Source organism: Desmodus rotundus, chromosome 13 (assembly GCF_022682495.2).
Source record: "Desmodus rotundus isolate HL8 chromosome 13, HLdesRot8A.1, whole genome shotgun sequence".
Taxonomy (NCBI): domain Eukaryota; kingdom Metazoa; phylum Chordata; class Mammalia; order Chiroptera; family Phyllostomidae; genus Desmodus; species Desmodus rotundus.
Genome location: NC_071399.1, coordinates 53,037,838 through 53,058,277, shown reverse-complemented (window position 1 = coordinate 53,058,277; position 20,440 = coordinate 53,037,838). Strand labels below are relative to the sequence as shown.

General features: G+C 37.0%; 1 protein-coding gene and 1 pseudogene across 1 annotated transcript in view; both read right to left on the bottom strand.

The window, feature by feature from the left end:
* Window positions 1-20,440, bottom strand: part of VWA8 (von Willebrand factor A domain containing 8) — a 388,865-nt gene that overhangs the window by 223,155 nt on the left and 145,270 nt on the right. Inside the window, exons 19-20 of the mRNA XM_024569321.4 lie at window positions 20,202-20,308; window positions 14,154-14,225 (exon numbers count right to left, since the gene is read on the bottom strand). Coding sequence (XP_024425089.3) covers window positions 14,154-14,225; window positions 20,202-20,308 — 179 coding nt within the window. The remainder of the gene's footprint in view (window positions 1-14,153; window positions 14,226-20,201; window positions 20,309-20,440) is intronic.
* Window positions 9,273-9,390, bottom strand: LOC112313864 (U2 spliceosomal RNA; annotated as a pseudogene).

Genomic DNA, 20,440 nt, shown 5'->3' with positions numbered 1-20,440 from the left:
TAAATAAGTAATTTCTTTCCTTTTCACCAGTCTCTGGCATTGAGAGACATCTTTCCTCTGGCGGCGGGCATTTTGAACCTAGCAGGTGTGTGTATGGGGGGAACCTCCAGAGACAGAAAGGTGGAATCCTTTCTGTAATAATTTATTGTGAACCACCCTCCACCTGTTCTGTAACAGTACTTCTGTCTGAATCAAACAATCACTTTTCCTTTTATCCCACTTTCTAGTTCTTTAAAACTTTGGAAACCAAACAGTACAACCAGAGGTATTACCAAGTGTAGGGTAAATGGAGGCAGTTTGGCTTCCTCACTCAGGTGTCTGATAACTAAGGGAAGCACTTTCCCACAACCTTAAATAGGCCTGACAAGCAATGTTCTCATAGCCTTGAGACCGCGTCTGATAAACTGTTCCCATAACATGAAGTGGGCTTGCATACACAGAATTATTCTGTTATGTAATTTTCTGGCTTAAAGAGGCTTTGTTTGCCTCTAGTACTTAAGCCAGTAGGGGCTTCTCACTAGAGAGACATGCAGCTTGCAGAGTGTGTGGCTCGCCCACCTGTGAATAAAGGCACGTCAAGCATCCCCATGGATCTGCACATTTTCTTCTGTCTCCCTGAATCTAGAGCAGACCTGCTAGGCCTTGACAGGCTGCAACACACCAAGTCTCAACTATATGTGTTCTTCCTACAAATGCCCTAATTTACTTACCACCTATTAATGCTGAGTTGTTGTCCTTTTGGAGAAGACAGACTATTAAAAATGGAATCCACTTCCATGTTATTTCCCAAGTTTAAAGAAACAGGGGTCAAATACATGGTGATGGAAGAAGATGTGACTTTGGGTAGTAGGCACACAATGCAATATACAGATGATGTATCATAGCATTGTACACTTGAAGCCTATACAATCTTATTAACCAATGTCATCCCAACAAATTTAATTTAAAAAGTTATACATAAATAAAATGAACAAATAAATAAATAGTTGTCACTTAGAGGTGGGATGTAAATATTTTAACAAGTGATTTGTGTGGGAAGAATAGAGGTAGATTAAAAAAAGCTGAGTTCTATATGTGATAGCAATAAATAACACATTTGATTTTTTTACACTGTGCCAGGCTCTATGTTAAGTACTTTCACATGTTATTTCATTAAATCATAACAGTTCCATGGGGTTCGTCTTATGGTTATTCGAACCTCATAAATCAAGAAACCAAAACTCGAAACAGTTAAGCGACACACTCATGGTTGCACAGCTAACCACGGTGGAGCCTCTGTTCAAATCTGGGTCTGTCCCATTCTGATGCTCGTCATTTTAGTCACAACATTATGGATTATATTTCTTTCAATTTGTAATTGGTTTAGGTAACCTTGGCCTTGCATTATCTCTTTCCCCACATCTAGGAATCCATCCTATAAAAATAATTAGGCAGACAAGAGAAAAGCATGGTAGCAACAGCAGAAGCCCAGTAAAGGGAAGCAGGCATTATTAGTGGTATTTCTACTACACATCTCATGAAGAGTAGTATTCTACAACACAGGTGGCAAACACAAGGCCTGCAGGCCAAATCCAGCCCTCCACCTTGTTTTATCCGGCCCGGCACCTTGTTTCTACCAGGCGGCAGCACTGAGCTCTCGCTTAACTGTTAAGGAGTAGTTACATTTATACAGTCCTAACATTACATTCAGCCCTTTGAAGGCAACTGCGAGGCTGATGTGGCCCCTGGTAAAAATTAGTTTGACACCCCTGTCAAGCACCAAAGACTGAATTGGTATTTATTGAGCATTATCTTTGTCCTAACACTGTGACAGTCCCTCTAAGATAAATTCACAAATGGCATATAAGAATGTCTCTCAAAATTCTCAAAGGGAGGCAAGATATATAGCATTGGGGCACAGAAGATAAGCCATGGGTGTAAATAAACAACTTGTGTGATGTACTTGTGTGATGAGGTTCTAACAGCTGTAGAGTCTCTCTCTTCTCTTGGGTTGATTAAATATGCCACAAGATGATAGGCACCAGAGAGATTAAAAGGACTGGAATGATGACCAACTACTTAATAAATAAGACAGAGATATGCAAGACAGTAGTAGGCAATTAAGACCCATTGTATGCATATATCCTTGACTCAGCCCACACTTGGTGATGGGCTGGATCTGGAGATGAGGTGATAGAGAAATCAAAGTTTCAGTCTTGGACAGAAGGGTGGAAGGTGGTACCATTTCCTGACATATGAAATAGGGGAGAAGAAATGAATTTGCTGGGTGGAGGAGAGAAGTCTAGTTTTCAAAAAGGCAGTTTAATTTTGCACATGTTTACTTTGAAGTGCCTGCTTCCCCCATCTGTTCCTTTCTCTCCAATTCACTATCACTACTCAAGGGCAGCCCATCATCTTGCTCAGACTCCTAGAAGGGGTTCTATTTGGTCTCCTGCCTCCAGACTCAATGACAGGCCAGCGCACAATTTGTTAAGTTATTTTTCTAAAACACAGATCTCATCAGGTCAGTTTTGACCTCATTTTTAAAGTTCTGATAGTTCCTTCAAGGAAATGCTAAAAGCACAACCTAGGAAGGAATTTCTGTAAATATCCTGACCAAAATGAAAGTTAAAGCATCTGCTCTTTCCAACCACAGTTCTCACCTAACACAGAAAATCCTTGGGATTACTTTAACTGAATAAATACATAAATAGTATCTTATCTTTCCATTATAAAAGCTATATGTGCTCATTTTTCTCTCTGGAAAATTTAGGAAACAAAGCACTTCCCAACGTGCAACTGCTAAAACAAATCTGCTACCATTTTTATTTTGTTGCTGTGAATATTTACCTATACTTACTAGTCATTATTCTGTATATACAATTTGTACCCCTTAGTAAAAATTAGCATGAAATAGTTCTTACATCATTATTGACTCTTATTGAAGATACTATTTAGTGAGTGAAAAATTAAAAGGGAGAAGGAACCTATAGAATGAGAGATCTTAAGCTAGAAATTGTCTCATGAGAATGCCATCAATCACTGCTGTGTCCAATTGTGTTGCTCACGACAATGTACTGGGAAGAAGGACCATCACAGAGGTAGCAGTCCGATGGCCCCTACACTGCAGGGTTAGGAGAAACAGGGAATACATTGAGCCCCCACAGACAGGAATCACATTGAGGACAAGAAGTAAACATGCTTCCAGCTCCTGTGAGAGAAAAGATCAGGGACCATGACTTGAAGCACTTTGAAGTCTGGGACTCTTATAATGTCGTCAGGCTTACTATTTTCATTACTCTGTTTCTTCAGAGAGATTAGCAGTAAAAGCCTTTAGAAGAGAAGGGTTTGTGGGTTAGTATTCCTGGACAAGAAGAAAATACAGAACCTGGAAAACTATCCACATGGTGTCAAGAGGGAGAAGGTGCAGGAGTAGAATAGGAGAAAAGGGCTAAAGAGGAATGGAAAGCAGGCAAAGAGTAAATGAGTCTAGGAATGGAATTAAGTACTGGGACTTAAAAGTTGAAGGATCCCCACCAAAGTCCATACACTGGTAAGCTTGCTATGTCAGCCCATTGCAAGTCCACTCAAACATGGTCCTAATCAGCCAACTGTCTCCAGGACCTTTGTACTTCTACGTCTTTGTTCTCATTGTCTGTTCTGGCTAGAATAGCCCATCCTTCCCCATCTATCTGCCATCTTCCACTCACCCCTTACTGTTCTGATGCAATGTCCCTGCTCCTCTGAAGCTTTGCCTGACTCTCACCTTGTGTTCTCTCCTTCAAATCTGAGGACCAGAATGGTTCCCACTTTGGGATCCTAAATCACTGCCTCTTATAGCAGTCACCACACTGTACTCTAGTTATATGTCAAGTGCCTTGGCAAGAAGACACACTCCTTGAGGTCAGGACTGTCCCCCTATTCATGTTCCTATCACTGGCAGAATGGCAAAAAATTTCCAGATTGCAATTCAGGCAAATTTACTAAGCAAGGGGTTTGAGAAGGAACACAAAATAATATAATAAATATATGATATGATATATAATATAATATGATACAATATAATGATGAGTGTCATTTTGTTTGATAAAACCAATTATTTCATAGCCTTGGGATTCCCAGTCTGTTGGAGCTACTAGAAGTACAGCACACTTAGTTATCAAATTACCTGCTGCCACTACCAGCTGGGAACACAGGCAAGAAAATTTCTGAACAAACTGTTCAGACTCTCCATTGACCTTAGACAATTATGCTGGCATAGCAACATGGGCTAATGCTGTACCACAGCAATCTGCCAGGGCTCAGTTAAAATCATTAATTAGCAAAATTCACATATTCTTTAATTTTGGCAATAAAAAATTCACAGTATTCAATATTAAATAATTCGACAATCATTTACTAAGCTGTACCAGGAGAAAAACTAATTTCATGGTCATAATAAGTCTATGATTAATAGATGAAATGAGATACAAAGAATTATATGGAATTATATAGTAATATTATACAGAATTATATAGTAACAATATGCATGAAGTCCTGCTTAGTTGACACAAAATATATATTTATTGATTTTCACAGTGTATAAAAGATTTCAAAATCAAAGGCTATGAAAATTAGAAAATAAAAGTTATTTCTAGCCTGGAAAAAAATTAATATTGTATAAATTAATCAAGAACTTAAATTGATTTAATGAAATTTACTCTAGAAAATATTTCCTCATCTGAAGTTTATCAATAGTGGTATAATTCTGAATAAAATGCTCATATTGATGAAAATTGGCCAATACCTCTCTGGATAAAGAGAACAGGAGAGCATATCCTTTCTCTTTCAAAGGGTCTTTGTCACCAACTTACACTATACACAAAAATAAATCCAAGGTGAATGAAAGACTTAAATATAAGTCAAAACACCATAAAAGTCCTAGAGGAAAACACAGGCAGAAAAATCTCAGACATTCCATGCAGCAATATCTTCACTGATATGTCCCCTAAAGCAAGGGACATAAAGGAAAGAATAAACAAATGGGACCTCATCAAATCAAAAAGCTTCTGCATGGCTAAAGAAGACAGCATTAAAATGAAAAGAGAATCAACTATATCTGAAAACATATTTGCTAATGATACTTCGGACAAGGGTCTGATCTCCAAAATATATAAAACGTCACACAACTCGACTCCAGGAAGACAAACAACCCAATTGAAAAATGGGCAAAGGACTTGAACAGACACTTCTCCAAGGAGGACATACAGAGGGTCCAGAGACATATGAAAGGATGCTCAGCATCACTAACCATCAGAGAGATGCAAATTAAAACCACAATGAGATACCATTTCAGAATGGCCATTATAAACGAATCAACAATCAAGTGTTGGAGAAGATGCGGAGAAAAGGGAACCCTACTGCACTGTTGATGGGAATTGCAGACTGATGCAGATTGGTACAGCCACTGTGGAAAACAGTATGGAATTTCCTCAGAAAACTAAAAATGGAACTGCCTTTTGATCTAGCAATTCCACTGCTGGGATTATATCCTAAGAGCCCTGAAACACCAATCCAAAAGAACCTATGCACCTGAATCTTCATAGCAGCACAATTTACAATAGCCAAGTGCTGGAACTAACCTAAGTGCCCATCAGCAAATGAGTGGATCAAAAAACTATGGTACATTTACACAGTGGACTACTATGCAGTAGAAGGAAAGAAGGAGCTCATACCTTTTGCAACAGCATGGATGGAACTGGAGAACATTAAGCTAAGTGAAATAAGCCAGGCCGTGAGGGACAGATACCATATGATCTCACCTTTAACTGGAACATAATCAGCAAAAGAAAAAAGCAAGCAAAATATAACCAGAGACTTTGAAATTAAGAACAATCTGACAATAACCAGAGGGGAGGTGGGAGAGGATAATGGGGGGAAGGGTTTTCAGGAACAACTATAAAGGACACATGGACAAAACCAAGGGGGTGGGGGTGGAAGCAAGGGAGGGAGGTTTGGCTGGGTTGGTGGGGGCGTGGTGGGGGTAAATGCAGACAACTGTAATTAAACAACAATAAAATAAGTTAAAAAACAACAACAACAACAAAAACCAAAGGGACTTGGGAGGCACATCAATTAAATGGAAGCATCAAATTTTGATTGGATGTTTATTGTTAGGTGTAATAATAGAATTATGGTTATTTTAGAGATAAGTTCTGAGATATTTACATAAAATATATTATGTAAAAGATGTACTTTAAAAGTGCTGAGGGGATAGATAAAATAAGATGGACAAAATTTTGATAATTGTCGAAGCTAAGTGGTGGGTACAAGGGAGTTCATGACATACTCCCCTTTCTGTAGGATATACTTAAAATTGTTTTATAATAGAAAATTTTTAAATGCTCTGTACTCTGCATGTAAAGCACTTCACATAAGTTAGCTATTATACCTTATCATTGTTCTTGCTATTATTACTAGTATAAGAATTAGCCTGATCCGATGGGAAAAAATGAAAAAGCATGAGCTTTAAATGTCTAAGTCCTAAATCTGTCATTAAATAGCTGTGTGATCTCAAGCAAATATTTTAACTTTTTTGAGTTTCACTCTGCTTATTTGTAAATAAAAATATTTATCTCAAAGGGATGCTGTAGCACTAAATGAGATGATCAAAAAAGTACAGTGGAAATTGTAAAACATAAATACTACAATTTTTAATCCTTGCTCATAAGAAACTTTAATTCAATTATAGAAGAAATAAAAATCTTATTAGAACCATAAAAGAAAACTGAATCGAAATAATGATAGATACTGTAAAAGTTCAGAGGAAAGCAAGATTATTTGGGGGACACTAAAAAGGCTTCAGAGAGAAAAGAACATCTGAGCTGTTGAAAACTGGCAGAATTTTCACAGGCAAAGATGAGGGCAAGGAGCAGTGTATGAAAAACAGCTAAAGGAACAAAAAGACATGGTATACCAGGGAGGATAAGAAACTCTAATTTGGAAGAACTAGAATTACAAAAGTAGTTTGTAGCCAGGTCAAAGGTCATTCTGAATGTCTTCCTATGTAAGAGATTTTATCTGATAGGCAAGGGGGAACCACTTTCAACTTTTAGCAGGAAAATAAAATTAAGAGATGCTTTCTAAGATTTATCTCACTGCTGATCAGATATTACCATGGAAATGAAAAGAGTACCTAAAGAATTAGCACTGTAAAAACATGAAGCACGTGCCGTCAGAGATAGAGAAGGCATACTATATGACAATCAGCCAGGGCTAACTTTTTATTTGATAAGGAAGGCATAATATATTAGAATTTTGGTAAGGGTAACATATATGGTTTGTAGACCTCAAGAGCTTACAGATAATTTCACCAAGTGCTATTATTTGATAAAGTGGTAAAAAGGCTCCCTTAATACGTTTTAAGAAGTTGACAAACCTGGCAAATAACTGGACTACATTCATGTAGAAGTGACTGTGAATTACTAATTGTGCCTCATTACATATAAATTACATTTTGATGACCTGCTTTGCAATTTAGTCTAATGTCAGAAACCAGAAAAAATCACTCTCTAGATGATTAAATTTTCATTTCTTAAAATACTGCACATTTTAAAAAATAATTCTTATTTAAGGGGTATCTTAGCATTTTATAACACTACATTGATAAAAAATTTTTTTCCTTCCAATTTCTGATAAAATGCAACTGCCCCTCAAAACTCAAGCATTCCTACACAAAAACAGAGGTTTTTCTTATGGAGTTTTTAAACAACAACAAAAAATGCTACTGTAGGCTGATTCTATAACCCAAAATGTTCACAGTAAGTATTTTGTATATCAAATAGAATATAGCTGTACAAATCAAAAGAAAATAAGATATAGGAAGGAAGGAAGATCGTTCCTGAGTAGAGTTGGGCCATAAAAAAGTACTACTGACTGGGAAAAAAATAGGCATTTCTCATTTTACCCTGTTAGTAAAGTTGAAATAAATAGGAAGTCATGCTATGAATTTTTTAAAAAAGCCAGTATGAACTTCTAATTGCATGAAAGGTACATGTCATGTCATAATTGGAGTAAGTGGAAAACACTGCATGTAATAGCATATAACTGTGGTTTTACAATATGTAGTATTATGTACTAGGGGACCATCAAATGTGTAATTTCCAGGCACCCTATCCCTGTGACTGACAGACAGTTATTCTGACTCACTTACTGGAAAGAAGATGTACTCTGCCCTAAAATCTCACACAGAAAATTTAAAAAATTTTTTTTAAAAATGAGTTTTGGTTTCATTCCGTCTTGGGCCTGGCATAATGGCTCCCACTAAGAAGGGTGGCTAGAAGAAGGGCTGTTCTGTAATCAACAAGGTAGTGACCAGAGAATACACCATCAACATTCACAAGTGCACCCACAGAGTGGGTTTCAAGAAGTGTGCCCCTCAGGCACTCAAAGAGATTAGGAAATTTGCCATGAAGAAGAGGGGAAGTCCAAATGTACACATTGATGCCAGGCTTAAGAAAGCCATCTGCTCCAAAGGAATAAGGAGTGTCCCATGCTGTGTCCAGGTGCAATTGTCCAGAAAAACGTAATGAGGATGAACATTCACCAATTACTATACCTTGGTTACCTATGTGCCTGTCACCACTTTCAAAAATCTACAAACAGTTAATGTGGAAGAGAATTAACTGCTGATAGTCAAATAAAGTTATGAAACTGCCCCCAAAATCAATTTCATTTCACCAAATAATATGTGGGCTAATTTATTTTGCCAGAAGTGATGTTTATAGAACTGTTTTTAACTTCACAATAGAATAGTTATGAAATCTTGACTAATTTTGATAGAAAAGAGCATTATATGGAAAGAAAAGCTGGGGTTGGGCTTAGTAAAGATGATAAACCTTGAGCTTTCTCTAAATCAGCACACTTTCTTAGTCTTTTTAATTTCCTCATGTAAAAAATTGCCACTGGTAACAGCAATCTTTCAAAACCTCTCTACTTCAACTATTAAAGCTTTTTGTTCATGGCCAGTTTCTACTTTGCCCAAAGAAGGCTGGGTAGACTGTATCTGTCTATAGACAGTTTGTTTTAAGAGCACTCATTAACACTATATTGTATAATTATACGAATCCACTCCTGGCTTCTCTGTCAATATTTAATTCCCAAAGCCTCACTTCAAATTGAGTTGTTTTTTGTTTTGTTTTTTTTTGAGTAGCCATCATATACTATTTTAAAAAGACAAAGAGAAGGAATCAGATCAAAAAAATAAATAGATAAATAAAAGAACTATAAACCTACTAAAAAAAACAAAAAGAAAAAAGAAATGGGCCAGATAAACTGCTTCAAATGGTGTACTTATTTTCAAAACAAATCATGTGATTAAACTGATAAGAACAGATACTACACTTGATCTTAGCCAAAAGGCCAAGAAGCGATTCAAATCATGTGATTAAAATAGGCACTTTCCCAGATGGTTGTCATGTTGCACTTGAGTGAAAACACCAGTGATACTTCCCCATGAGAGTTGAGTCAGCAGTTCTTAATCTATCTATCAGCTGCACCTTCACTTGCTTGTCTTTTTTAAATTGTTTTGTTTCACAAGATAGAAATAAGGGTGAAGTTGAGAAGGTGCATAAAATATAAAGAGAAATACTGAAATACCACTGGTAAAAAAAAAAAAGCAGACTATTTTTTCAAAGCTGTTGTTACCATGACTGCAAAAGTACACATTCCCAAAAAAGAAATCTAGATGAAGACAAGCACAGGGAAAGAGAACATGTAACACCATACCAGTCCTTCACAAAGAACATCCCTGTGGGGTACATGCTAACCACAGGTGGCGTCATCCTCCCTCACACATACCAAATGGAAGCAGTCGAGTCTAACTATAATGAACCTGGAGGGCATTATGTAACTGAAATAAGCCAGTCAGAGAAAGATAAATACTTATATGTGGAATCTAAAAAAAAAAGTAAATAAAGTCAAACTCCTAGAAACAGAGAGTAGAAAAGTCGTTTCGGGGGGAAGGAAGGACAGGGAAATTAGGGAGAAATTGGTAAGCAGGTTAAAACTTTCACCTAGGAGATAATAAATGCTTGAGGGTCTAATGTTTACCATGGTGATTATAATTGATAACTCTGTATTGCATAATTGAGACTCAAAAGTACCCACCAAAAAAAGGTAAATAGGACTTCCGCCCAAGATGGAGGTGTAGGTAGACACACTGTGCCTCCTCGCACAACCAAAACAAGGACAACAACAATTTAAAAACAAAAAACAACCAAAATTGCTAGAAAATCGAATTGTTTGGAAGTCCGACAACCAAGGAGATAAAGAAGAAACATTTATCCAGACTGGTAAGAGGGGCAGAGACAGGCAGCTGGGCTGAGAGGACTCCCTACAAGGCGGCAGCTGGTGGACGCTGGCGGCTGGCGGACCCAGCAAGCTGGTGGATTGTGGAACAGGGCAGGCCAGCTGCAGCTGGCAGACCCCACAAGGTGGCCCCACATCCGCGCATAAATAAACCACGAGGAATGGCGGGGGAGCGAAGCAGACTGAGCAACCCAGGACCCAGGGCTCCAGCCCCGGGAAATAAAGCCTCAAACCACTGATTGAAAACCCCTTAGGGGTTAGACAGCAGCAGGAGAAACTCCCAGCCTCACAGGAGAGGTCATTGGAGAGGCCCACAGGGACCTACAGCATGCACAAGCCCACCCACTCGGGAATCAGCACCAGAAGGTCCCAATTTGATTGTGGCTAGCAGAGGGAGTGACTGCAATCCGGCTCTCAGCCCCTCCCCCACATACAGCGTCACAGCACAGCCACCAGCATTACGCAGCCCTGGTGTCCACCTAAGGCTCCACCCCTTTATGTAACAAGCATGCCAAGACAAAAAAAATGGCCCAAATGAAAGAACACTTCAAAGAAAAATACAACTAAGAAATGAAGACATAGCCAACCTATCAGATGCTCCAGAAAAAATACAACTAAGCAATGAAGACATAGCCAACCTATCAGATGCACAGTTCAAAACACTGGTAATAAGGACGCTCACAGAATTGGTTGAATTTGGTCACAAATTAGATTAAAAAATGAAGGCTATGCTAAGAGAAACAAAGGAAAATGTACAGGGAACCAATAGTAATGGCAAAGAAACTGGAACTCAAATCAACAGTGTGGACCAGAAGGAAGAAAGAAACATCCACCTAGAAAAGAATGAAGAAACAAGAATTTGGAAAAATAAGGAGAGGCTTAGGAACCTCCAGGACATCTTGAAACGTTCCAACATCCAAATTATAGGGGTGCCAGAAGGAGAAGAGGAAGAACAAAAAATTGAAAACTTATTAAACTTATTTGAACAAATAATGAAGGAGAACTTCCCCAATCTGGCAAAGGAAATAGACTTCCAGGAAGTCCAGGAAGCTCAGAGAGTCCCAAAGAAGCTGGACCCAAGGAGGAACACACCAAGGCACATCATCATTGTATTACCCAAGATTAAAGAGAAGGAGAGAATCTTAGAAGCAGCAAGAGAAAAGGACACAGTTACCTACAAAGGAGTTCCCATAGACTGTCAGTTGACTTCTCAAAAGAGACCTTACAGGCAAGAAGGGGCTAGCAAGAAGTATTCCAAGTCATGAAAGGCAAGGACCTACATCCCAAATTACTGTATCCAGCAAGGCTATCATTTAGAATGGAAGGGCAGATAAAGTGCTTCTCAGATAAGGTCAAGTTCAAGGAGTTCATCATCACCAAGCCCTTGTTATATGAAATGTTAAAGGGATTTACCTAAGAAAAAGAAGATAAAAAATATGAACAGTAAGATGACAGCAAACTCACAGTTATTAACAACAACACCTAGAACAAAAACAAAAGGCAACTAAGCCAACAACTAGAACAGGAACAGAACCACAGAAATGGAGATCACATGGAGGGTTATCAACAGGGGAGTGTGAGGGGGAGAAAGGGGGGAAGGTCCAGAGAATAAGTAGCATAAATGGCAGGTAGAAAATAGACAGGGGGAGGGTAAGAATAGTATAGGAAATGTAGAAGCCAAAGAACTTATATGTGTGACCCATGGACATGAACTATGGGGGGGGGAATGTGGGTGGGAGGGGGAGGGCAAGAAGGAGTGGAGTGAAGGGGGTAAATGGGACAACTGTAATAGCATAATCAATAAATATATTAAAAAAAGAAAGTAAATAGGTGAGGTAATGGATGTGTTAACTAGATGGGAGGAATCCTGTCACAATGTATAATTATTAATAATGCATAAGTATATCAAATCATCATATTATATACTTTAAATATAATTTTGTCAATTATACCTCAATAAAGAAAATAAGGGAAAAAAGAGTCTATAATCTTCCTGAGATGTTAACACCAACATTAGCTTTTTTTTTAAATCCTCACTCAAGGACATTTTTTTCATTGCTTTTAGAGAGAGAGAAAGTGAGAAAGAGTGAAATATCAATGTGAAGAATATTGATTGGCCACCTCCCATATGCTTCCCAACCAGGGATCGAATCCGCAACTTAGGTATGTGCCCTGATGGGGAATTGAACCCACAAACTTTCAGCATATGGGACAGCGCTCCAAACAACTAAGCCACATGGGCCAAGATAGGCATTAGCTTTTGAAAACAAGTAGGAAAGGAACTGAAACTGGCTAAAGTACTCCAAAAGTTCTTTTTAGATTTTAACCTGCCACATTGGTCCAATTTCCATTCCCTGACCTGGTAAATGTAAGCATGCACAAAGTTAGACCTCCTTTAATTAGCTAAATACTAATTAGCACTTAATTATTACTATTGATAGAAATTTTAAAATACCATAATTAGTACTGCATTATTCTGTCCTAGTAATAATGCTGCCAGTCTCTGATCCTCTCAGTATGTTACCATATCCAGTTGAATGGGTCACTTAACTATTTACTCTTGTAAGTGGACACCTCCTAGATTCTATCTAATTTACCCGATTCCTTCACTGAACAGTTGCAAGTTTACAAAATAAAAAGCTTGGTCAACTTGTCTTAGAATCTCCTGATTTCCTGGGCTTCAATATCAAAGACTGAATACTGAATGGACTATAAACTGATCTTCCTCCTATTCTGGTATATAAACTGATCAGGAAAAATGATTTTTCAGTAAATAGTAGGTAAGTAAAGCTTTGCAAATAGTGAAAAAATACCATGAATAATTTATCACTTTCCACAGATATAGAACAAACATTTCAAGAATATAGAACCATAAATGATCCCAAATAGCCACAGCAATTTTGAGAAAGAGGAACAAAGTTGGAGGGATCACAACACCCGTTATCAAACTGTATTACAAGGCCACTGTAATCAAAATTGGTACTGGCATAAGAACAGACCCATAGATCAATGGAGCAGAATAGAGAGTGCAGAAATAAACCCAAGTCTCTATGGTCAATTAACATTCAAAAAGGGGACAGAAGCACAAAATGAGGTAAAAATAGCCTCTTCAACAAATGGTGTTGGGACATCTGGACAGCTACATGCAAAAATCTGAAAGTCGACCAAAAACTTACACCATATATAAAAATAAACCAAGATGGATAAAAGACTTAAAAATAAGTTGAGACACCATAAATATCCTAGAGGAAAACATAGTGAGGAGAATCTCAGATATTCTCCAAGCAGCAATATTTTCACTGATACGTTCCCTAGACCAAGGGACATAACAGAAAGAATAAACAAATAGTACTTCATCAAAATAAAAAGCTTCTGCATAGCTAAAGAAAATCTTAAATGATTTTCTGATTATAGAATCAGACTTAATCAGATTTTACTTTTACAAGTATCAGTTTGGCTGCAGAGTAGAGAGTTGATCAAAGTGGGAATAGGGCCAGGGTGGAGCTATATTAGGAAACTTGCTATAATCCAGGTGCTAGGTCATGATGAGCTGGACTAGGATGACAGTTGTGGAAAAGAAGAGTAGATATTTAAGAGGTAGAATAGAGAGAGCTTGATGGCTGATTAAATGGGGGTGGGGGGGGATGATTTAAGCCCTGAGGTGACTCTGAAGTTTAGAAGGTAGAAGACCCTTATCATTTAATTAAATAAGTAGTTTAGGTGAGAAAAAAAAATAATTTCTACAAACTTATTCAAACAAAAACAATAAACTTACTGCTTTTATACTGTTACTATAAATTAGTAACTGAGTTCCAGCCATAACTTACCTGGTTACCAACCAATAACAGATGTTCTCCAAGAAGAAAGTCTTTGAGCATATCTTCCATCACTACCATGTGCTGGAGAACAGGAACTACAGGTTAATTGTGTTTTGCATTAATCAAAGGGAAATAAGAAAGTTAACTATAATGATGTCTTCAATGGAAAGGAAAACATCTATTTTAACATATAATAACTAAACAGTTTGATTTTTTATAAAAACAAAAATTAATGCTGTGGTTATAAGTAAGTTATATAACCAATCAGGTCACTCATATTAAAAACCTGAAATAGTACACCTGAGCAAAACTAAGCCATTCACCAATATTTCAAATATTTTTCAGCTATTGCACAATTATAATTTAATATAATATTTAAATTAATACTTGCTAATGTAAATATACTGTAGAAAGGTTTTCTAAAATAATTGCAGATTTCCAGGGAACATTTTACAGTTTTATTTTTTTTTAACTTTTTACTTACTGATTTTACAGATGGGGAGGGGGGACAGAGAGAGAGACAGAGAGAGAGAGAGAGAGAGAGAGAGAGAGAGAGAGAACCATTGATTTTGTTCTATGTATTTATGCATTCACTGGTGACTTCTTGTATGTGCTCTGACTAGAGACTGAACCCACAACCTTGGCATATTGGGACAACACTCTAACCAACTGAGCTACCCAGAGAGGCTACACTGATTTATTCTTAATCATTACCCTCAAAGGATGTGTAGCTTTAAAATTAAAAATATTTATTTACTATCCACATCTTTTATTCAAATTATGATTCAACATAATAAAAGAACAAGATTAAAGTTATTCATAATAGCCACAAAGGAAATCACATTGCTCTTTTGTATCTTGAAAAATAGGACAACAATAAGTAGGTCACAAAGTAGCTCAGGAGGGTTGGGATTGAGGGGAGAGCTATTAATATACCCCCAAACAATTAATATCCATATGACTTTCTCCTGGCTTTCTGTATCAAAATGATACTGGCCTCATAAGTACTAAAATTACTGAAGTTCCCTACTTGTAAAAAGGCACAGTAGAGTTGGTAACTGAAGTCATGGAACAGATGAGAGAGGAATCTGATTCTCTCAATATTAAAATCTGATTAAGTCTCTCTATTTTGTTTAAATTGGCTCCTCATTTTGTATCTAATATATGCTGCAGTTATTTTTCTAGTTTGTTATTTGTTTTTCTTTTCCTAATTTGGTTTATGAACTTTTTTGATATATAGAATATTTTTCTTTCACTTGTCAAGTTAATCAATATTTTCTTTTAGAGTATCTTAGAAAAACAGAAAGATTTTTCCCTCCTTTAAGAACAAATGAGTATTGCCTGATATTTCTTGGAGGTTCTTATTATTTTTTAAAATGCTTTCAGATACACCATGGAGCTAGAATTTAAGAAGGCTTGGAGTAGGATGAGACATCAATTTATGGTCTTTTCTGAAACACTTTTAGGTATAAAAAGAGATATATTATCAATATTTATGCTGGAACAACAAATGTAAACAGGGACTATCTTAAGCAAACCAAGGTACATGGTCACCAAGTTCAAAAGGAGTCCTAGAACACTCTTTTAATCTGGTTCTAGTGATACTGTAATCTGGAGACCTCTTCCTTCTAACATGAAAATTCAGAGCCAATATCCAGACAACATTAAATTCTCCCAGAAATAAATGGGCTAATCTGCATAAAAAGTAGATAGAAAAAAAATGGAATGAGCACCTGTATAGCCAGGTAAAAAAAGCAATGTCAAATAACTGAAAAATACCCCAAACTAATATATCTACAGTCTTTTTTACTTTTTCTTATGCCTCCCTACTACATGCCTTCATTAGATCTAACTAGATTATTCAAATCAACAAATATTAGCTAAGGCTCAGATCACTGCCTACAAAATTCTTCTCTCAACATCTTGGACCACTTACTACCACAGATTATTTCTTAAAAGTATCCTCTGTCAGTTCTCTGTCTCTCCAGATTACTTCCTACCTTTCTAGCAATTTCTCTCCATAGTCTTCTGAGTTGGGTCTTCTTCTTGTAGTAATTCCTTAAATTTCCCCCAAGTTCCTTTATTTGATATCTTTCTATCTTTTTACATGCTTTCCTGGGGTGTGGGGCATCACGATATAAGGCAGAGCAGGTTGTGTATATTTTAAAACAGCATCCCCCTGATGACAGAGGAAGGGCCATGCGCAGAGGTAGGGAGCCCCACTTCAGTATTTGAAGAGCTACTTCTGACCCTACTCTCCCTAACTCCTCTCTCTCATCCATTCCATGGCTTCAAGTACCAACTCTACACTGATCTTCAACAGCAAGATTTCTCCTTGACTTCAGCCCTGTCCTTCTGGAGTAACTATCAAACTACTTGCTTATCTCCCCGTCTCTGCAAACTCAACATATCCAACACTTAGCTCATTACTTTCTTCTCAAATTCATTCTATATCCTGTATCTTTTATCTTGATTAATAGTATAATTTTCTACCACCTGGCCAAATCCCTTTCATCATATTCTGCCTGCCCACCTCACTCCTCCCTTACCAAGAGCCAATTAAACACCAAGTCTAAGCTATAGTATTAAGCCACCCAAGTGTCAACTGTACCTATCCTTTCCTTTTCATCCCCACAGTTTTCATTCTGGTTTTTATGATCTCTGGCCCAGATTTTTATAAGCCAATTTGGCTTCTCTAACTTCAGTCTCTTCTTGAGCCAATAGGCTCTCTACAATACCAGCATTTTATTGTGTTTCACTTTATCGCACTTCACAGATTTTTTTTTATACCAGTTGAAGGTAAGACCCCCCACTAGCAAAAAACTATGACTTGCTTTATTGGTATACTTGCTTTAATGCAGTGGTCTGGAACCAAACCTGCAATATCTCTGAGGTGTGCCTGTACTGTCACTTTGTTTGTCAAAATCATGTCATTTCTTTCTTCAAAATTCCTTAAATGACTCTTAATACCTTAGGAAGAAAGGCCACTCCTTAACTTACAGACTTAGTCTCAGTCTCATCTCCTATCATTCTCCTTCTATTTTGTGTTGCAGTCATGGGCAAAATTTGGAAAAATTTATTCTTTACTCTTTTGTTTTAACTTTTCCACCAGACTACGCAATTCCAGAGGGAGAATCTTTATCTTTGAATCGAGCACAAAGTTCCACTGACTCTACCTCCCTTCTAAATAGCCCTCAATGTGTCCTTTCCACTCTGGCCCCACTGTCACTGCCTTTGTTCAGATCCTTCACGACTTTCACCTGGACTACTACAACAGCCTCCTACCTAGTCTCTCTTCACCTTGGTTCCAACTCAGAGACAACTTTAAAGAGTGAATAAAAAGTTAGCAAGAGTGGAAATGTGCTTAAAAACTGTCAACGGCTTTCTCTCTTATTCTGAACAGCATCCAAATTCCTTAATTAGCAAGGGCCAGGAGATATGACCTTTTCCTAACTTATCAGCCTCATCTCTTGTCACTCTTCCATTCACAACTTCAGCTCTTTTCCAATGACAATTAATTATATGTAGCTCCCTAAATTAGCTACTTTCTCACATAGCCAGGTCTCTGCAAATGCCAGTCTCTCTGCCTGAAAGACTCTCTCAACTTTGCCTTGTAAACTGATTTTCCATGATCATTCCAATCTGGGACCATCCCCTCTTCAGTGCTACCATGGTAACCTGCCTGTACTTTTATCACCCTGGGTAGTAACTGTGTGTACTTACTTGTCTTTCTCCCGCCTTGACAAACCCAGGCAACCTGAGCTCTGCAGCTGTGTGCATGTGTGCACACAGGCATGCATATGTGTATTTTGATCTCAGTATCCTAACATCTCACGACAAGGCTTGACACATGGTAGATATTTTTATAATTTTTCAAATCTAAAGCTCATTAAGCTTATTAAAAGGCTATTAAGCTCTCTTTCCTTCAATTTCAATTTTTCCTTCAATTTCAGTAACTGCTGCAATTATAATATTTCTTGATAAAAGTTTAATGAACTAGTGCTCCTTATTATGAACACTCAAAATATTATTCATCTTTTCACTAATTCACTCAACAGATATTTATTCAGCAGTCACTATGTGCCAGGCAATTATGCCATTTGCTGGAGATACAAAATAAAGAAAACACAACACTCTGCATTAGTGGTATGGAAAAACACATTTTATTTTATTTTTTAAGTGACACTTTTTAAAAGATTTTATTTATTCATTTTTAGAGACAGGGGAAGGAAGGAGAAAGAGAGAGAGAGAGAGAGATCCCTGTGTGGTTGCCTCTCAAGCACCCTGTATTGTGGACCTGGCCCTCAACCCAGGCATGTGCCGTGGCTGAGAATTGAACTGGCTCTCCTTTGGTTCACAGCCTATGATCAATCCTCTGAGCTACATCAGTCAGGGCCGGAAAAACACATTTTAAAAATCGGTTTCAACGCAATGTGGTAAGAGGACCACAGGGCATAGAACAAGATGGTGTAGAAGCACCTACATATTCAAGAGGCACTTAAGATTGCTGCTTCAAAGATGAGGTGTGGCAATAAAAGGAAATAGTAATGTATACAACAAAATCAAATTTAATCAAGCCACTGTTGCTAGAATTGGTACAGCTAAAATATTTCACTAATGGTTAACTCATAATGCTTTATGAAGAGAAGGTATGCTTGGAGACAGGCTATAGAAAGTCCCTCAGGGCCACTGTGCAAAGTTCACAGCAGCCCTGCAGACTTCAATGTCTGTGTCACAAGCACCATGGAAACAGACACTGTGTTCAGGGGCTCAATGGCCCTCCCTGAATTTCCCACATTCTTATGTGCTGGCAACATTCAACATTTACTAACTAGGAGTCTTTCAAATTTTCACTTATATGAAAGTTTCCTGATTCTTTTTTCTTTATTCCTTTCTACTATATGGACAGTGTAATACCATCACTACTTTGAAATAGTATATTTTCCTTACAATCATATTTTTGTCTTTATTGATAGGCAAGATTTTTTCCCTCCTCTGTGTCCTATAAGAAACCTCATTTTCTGTTCATTTGTCTACTGCTTACTTAAGAATATTAATATTCTGGAAAAAACAAAATCTACATTAGTTAGTAAGCTGAAGAATAAATAAAAAGCAAACTGGGTTATGCCTTTTGCTATGTCACAGATGACAATTAAAGTTTTGACAGATTTCAAAATATTTCATTAACATTTTTACTGAGAAAGAAGAATTTACCCAGATAACTTCTATGTTATTAATATAATATAGGGATATAAATTATAATACTCATTGAACAACAGATTGGAAAATGGCAAATAAAAAAATTTACTTTAGTATGCCTAAATACTTACTATAGTGGAAACAATAGGTAGAAGTTTTTCTAACATTATTTGTAATGTAAGGTTATTATTTACATGTAGACTAGTGACCAAATATTATAGAAAAATTTAAGTATGTGTTTTATTATAAAATAAATATATAACCACTTGACAGAAAAATCTGGAAAAGAAAAACAACTTCTTATGAGTGATTTTCTCTGGAAAATTTATTAAAGTGAACATCTACAATAAAGCATTTTATATACACTTAATTTTTGTGTCTTAGTAGAAGGTCCTAATAATAACTTAGTTTACAAGTGGGAAATTATCTACCTTCATCCCTTAAAAAAAAAGAAGGAAAAGTAAAGAACAGAAAAATAGTAGAAATTTTCAGGAAAAGGAGAGGAATATGAAGGAAAGAAAACATAGGTTATATCACTCTTTGAACTAAAATGATTTAACCAACAGGAATGCAAAAGAGAGGATTAGTATTATTCTACTTTGTTTTTAATTCAATAATATGTTCATTTTATGTACCTGAAGCATAATTATATGTGCACATAAAATTTATTATACTCTAATAGCAGCAGCTCTTCCACTATCACAGTGCATTAATGGAAGACATTTCAACGCTTCATTTGGCATCAGCTAAACTGGACTTAGTGAATTACAAAAATAATTAAACAATTTCACTTGAATCAGAATGAACTACTACAGCGTAAGTGATGATTTATCCATGACTGCAAAGCAATGATCTTACCTGAATGTTGTCATAGAACAGAACATCAGGCACTTTCATTTTCTCATGGGCGTTATAGATTGGTGAACTGACAGCTCCAATCCTCAGTGATCCCGATGCTACCTCACCTAAAAATTTCACACAGGACAGAGAATTATTCATGGCACTCTCCTCAGAGAAGTCAAGTTCAGACCATACAGAATGCAATACAGCGTCTTTACTATCTTGTGGGCTCATCAAGGAATTTTAATTTAACATAC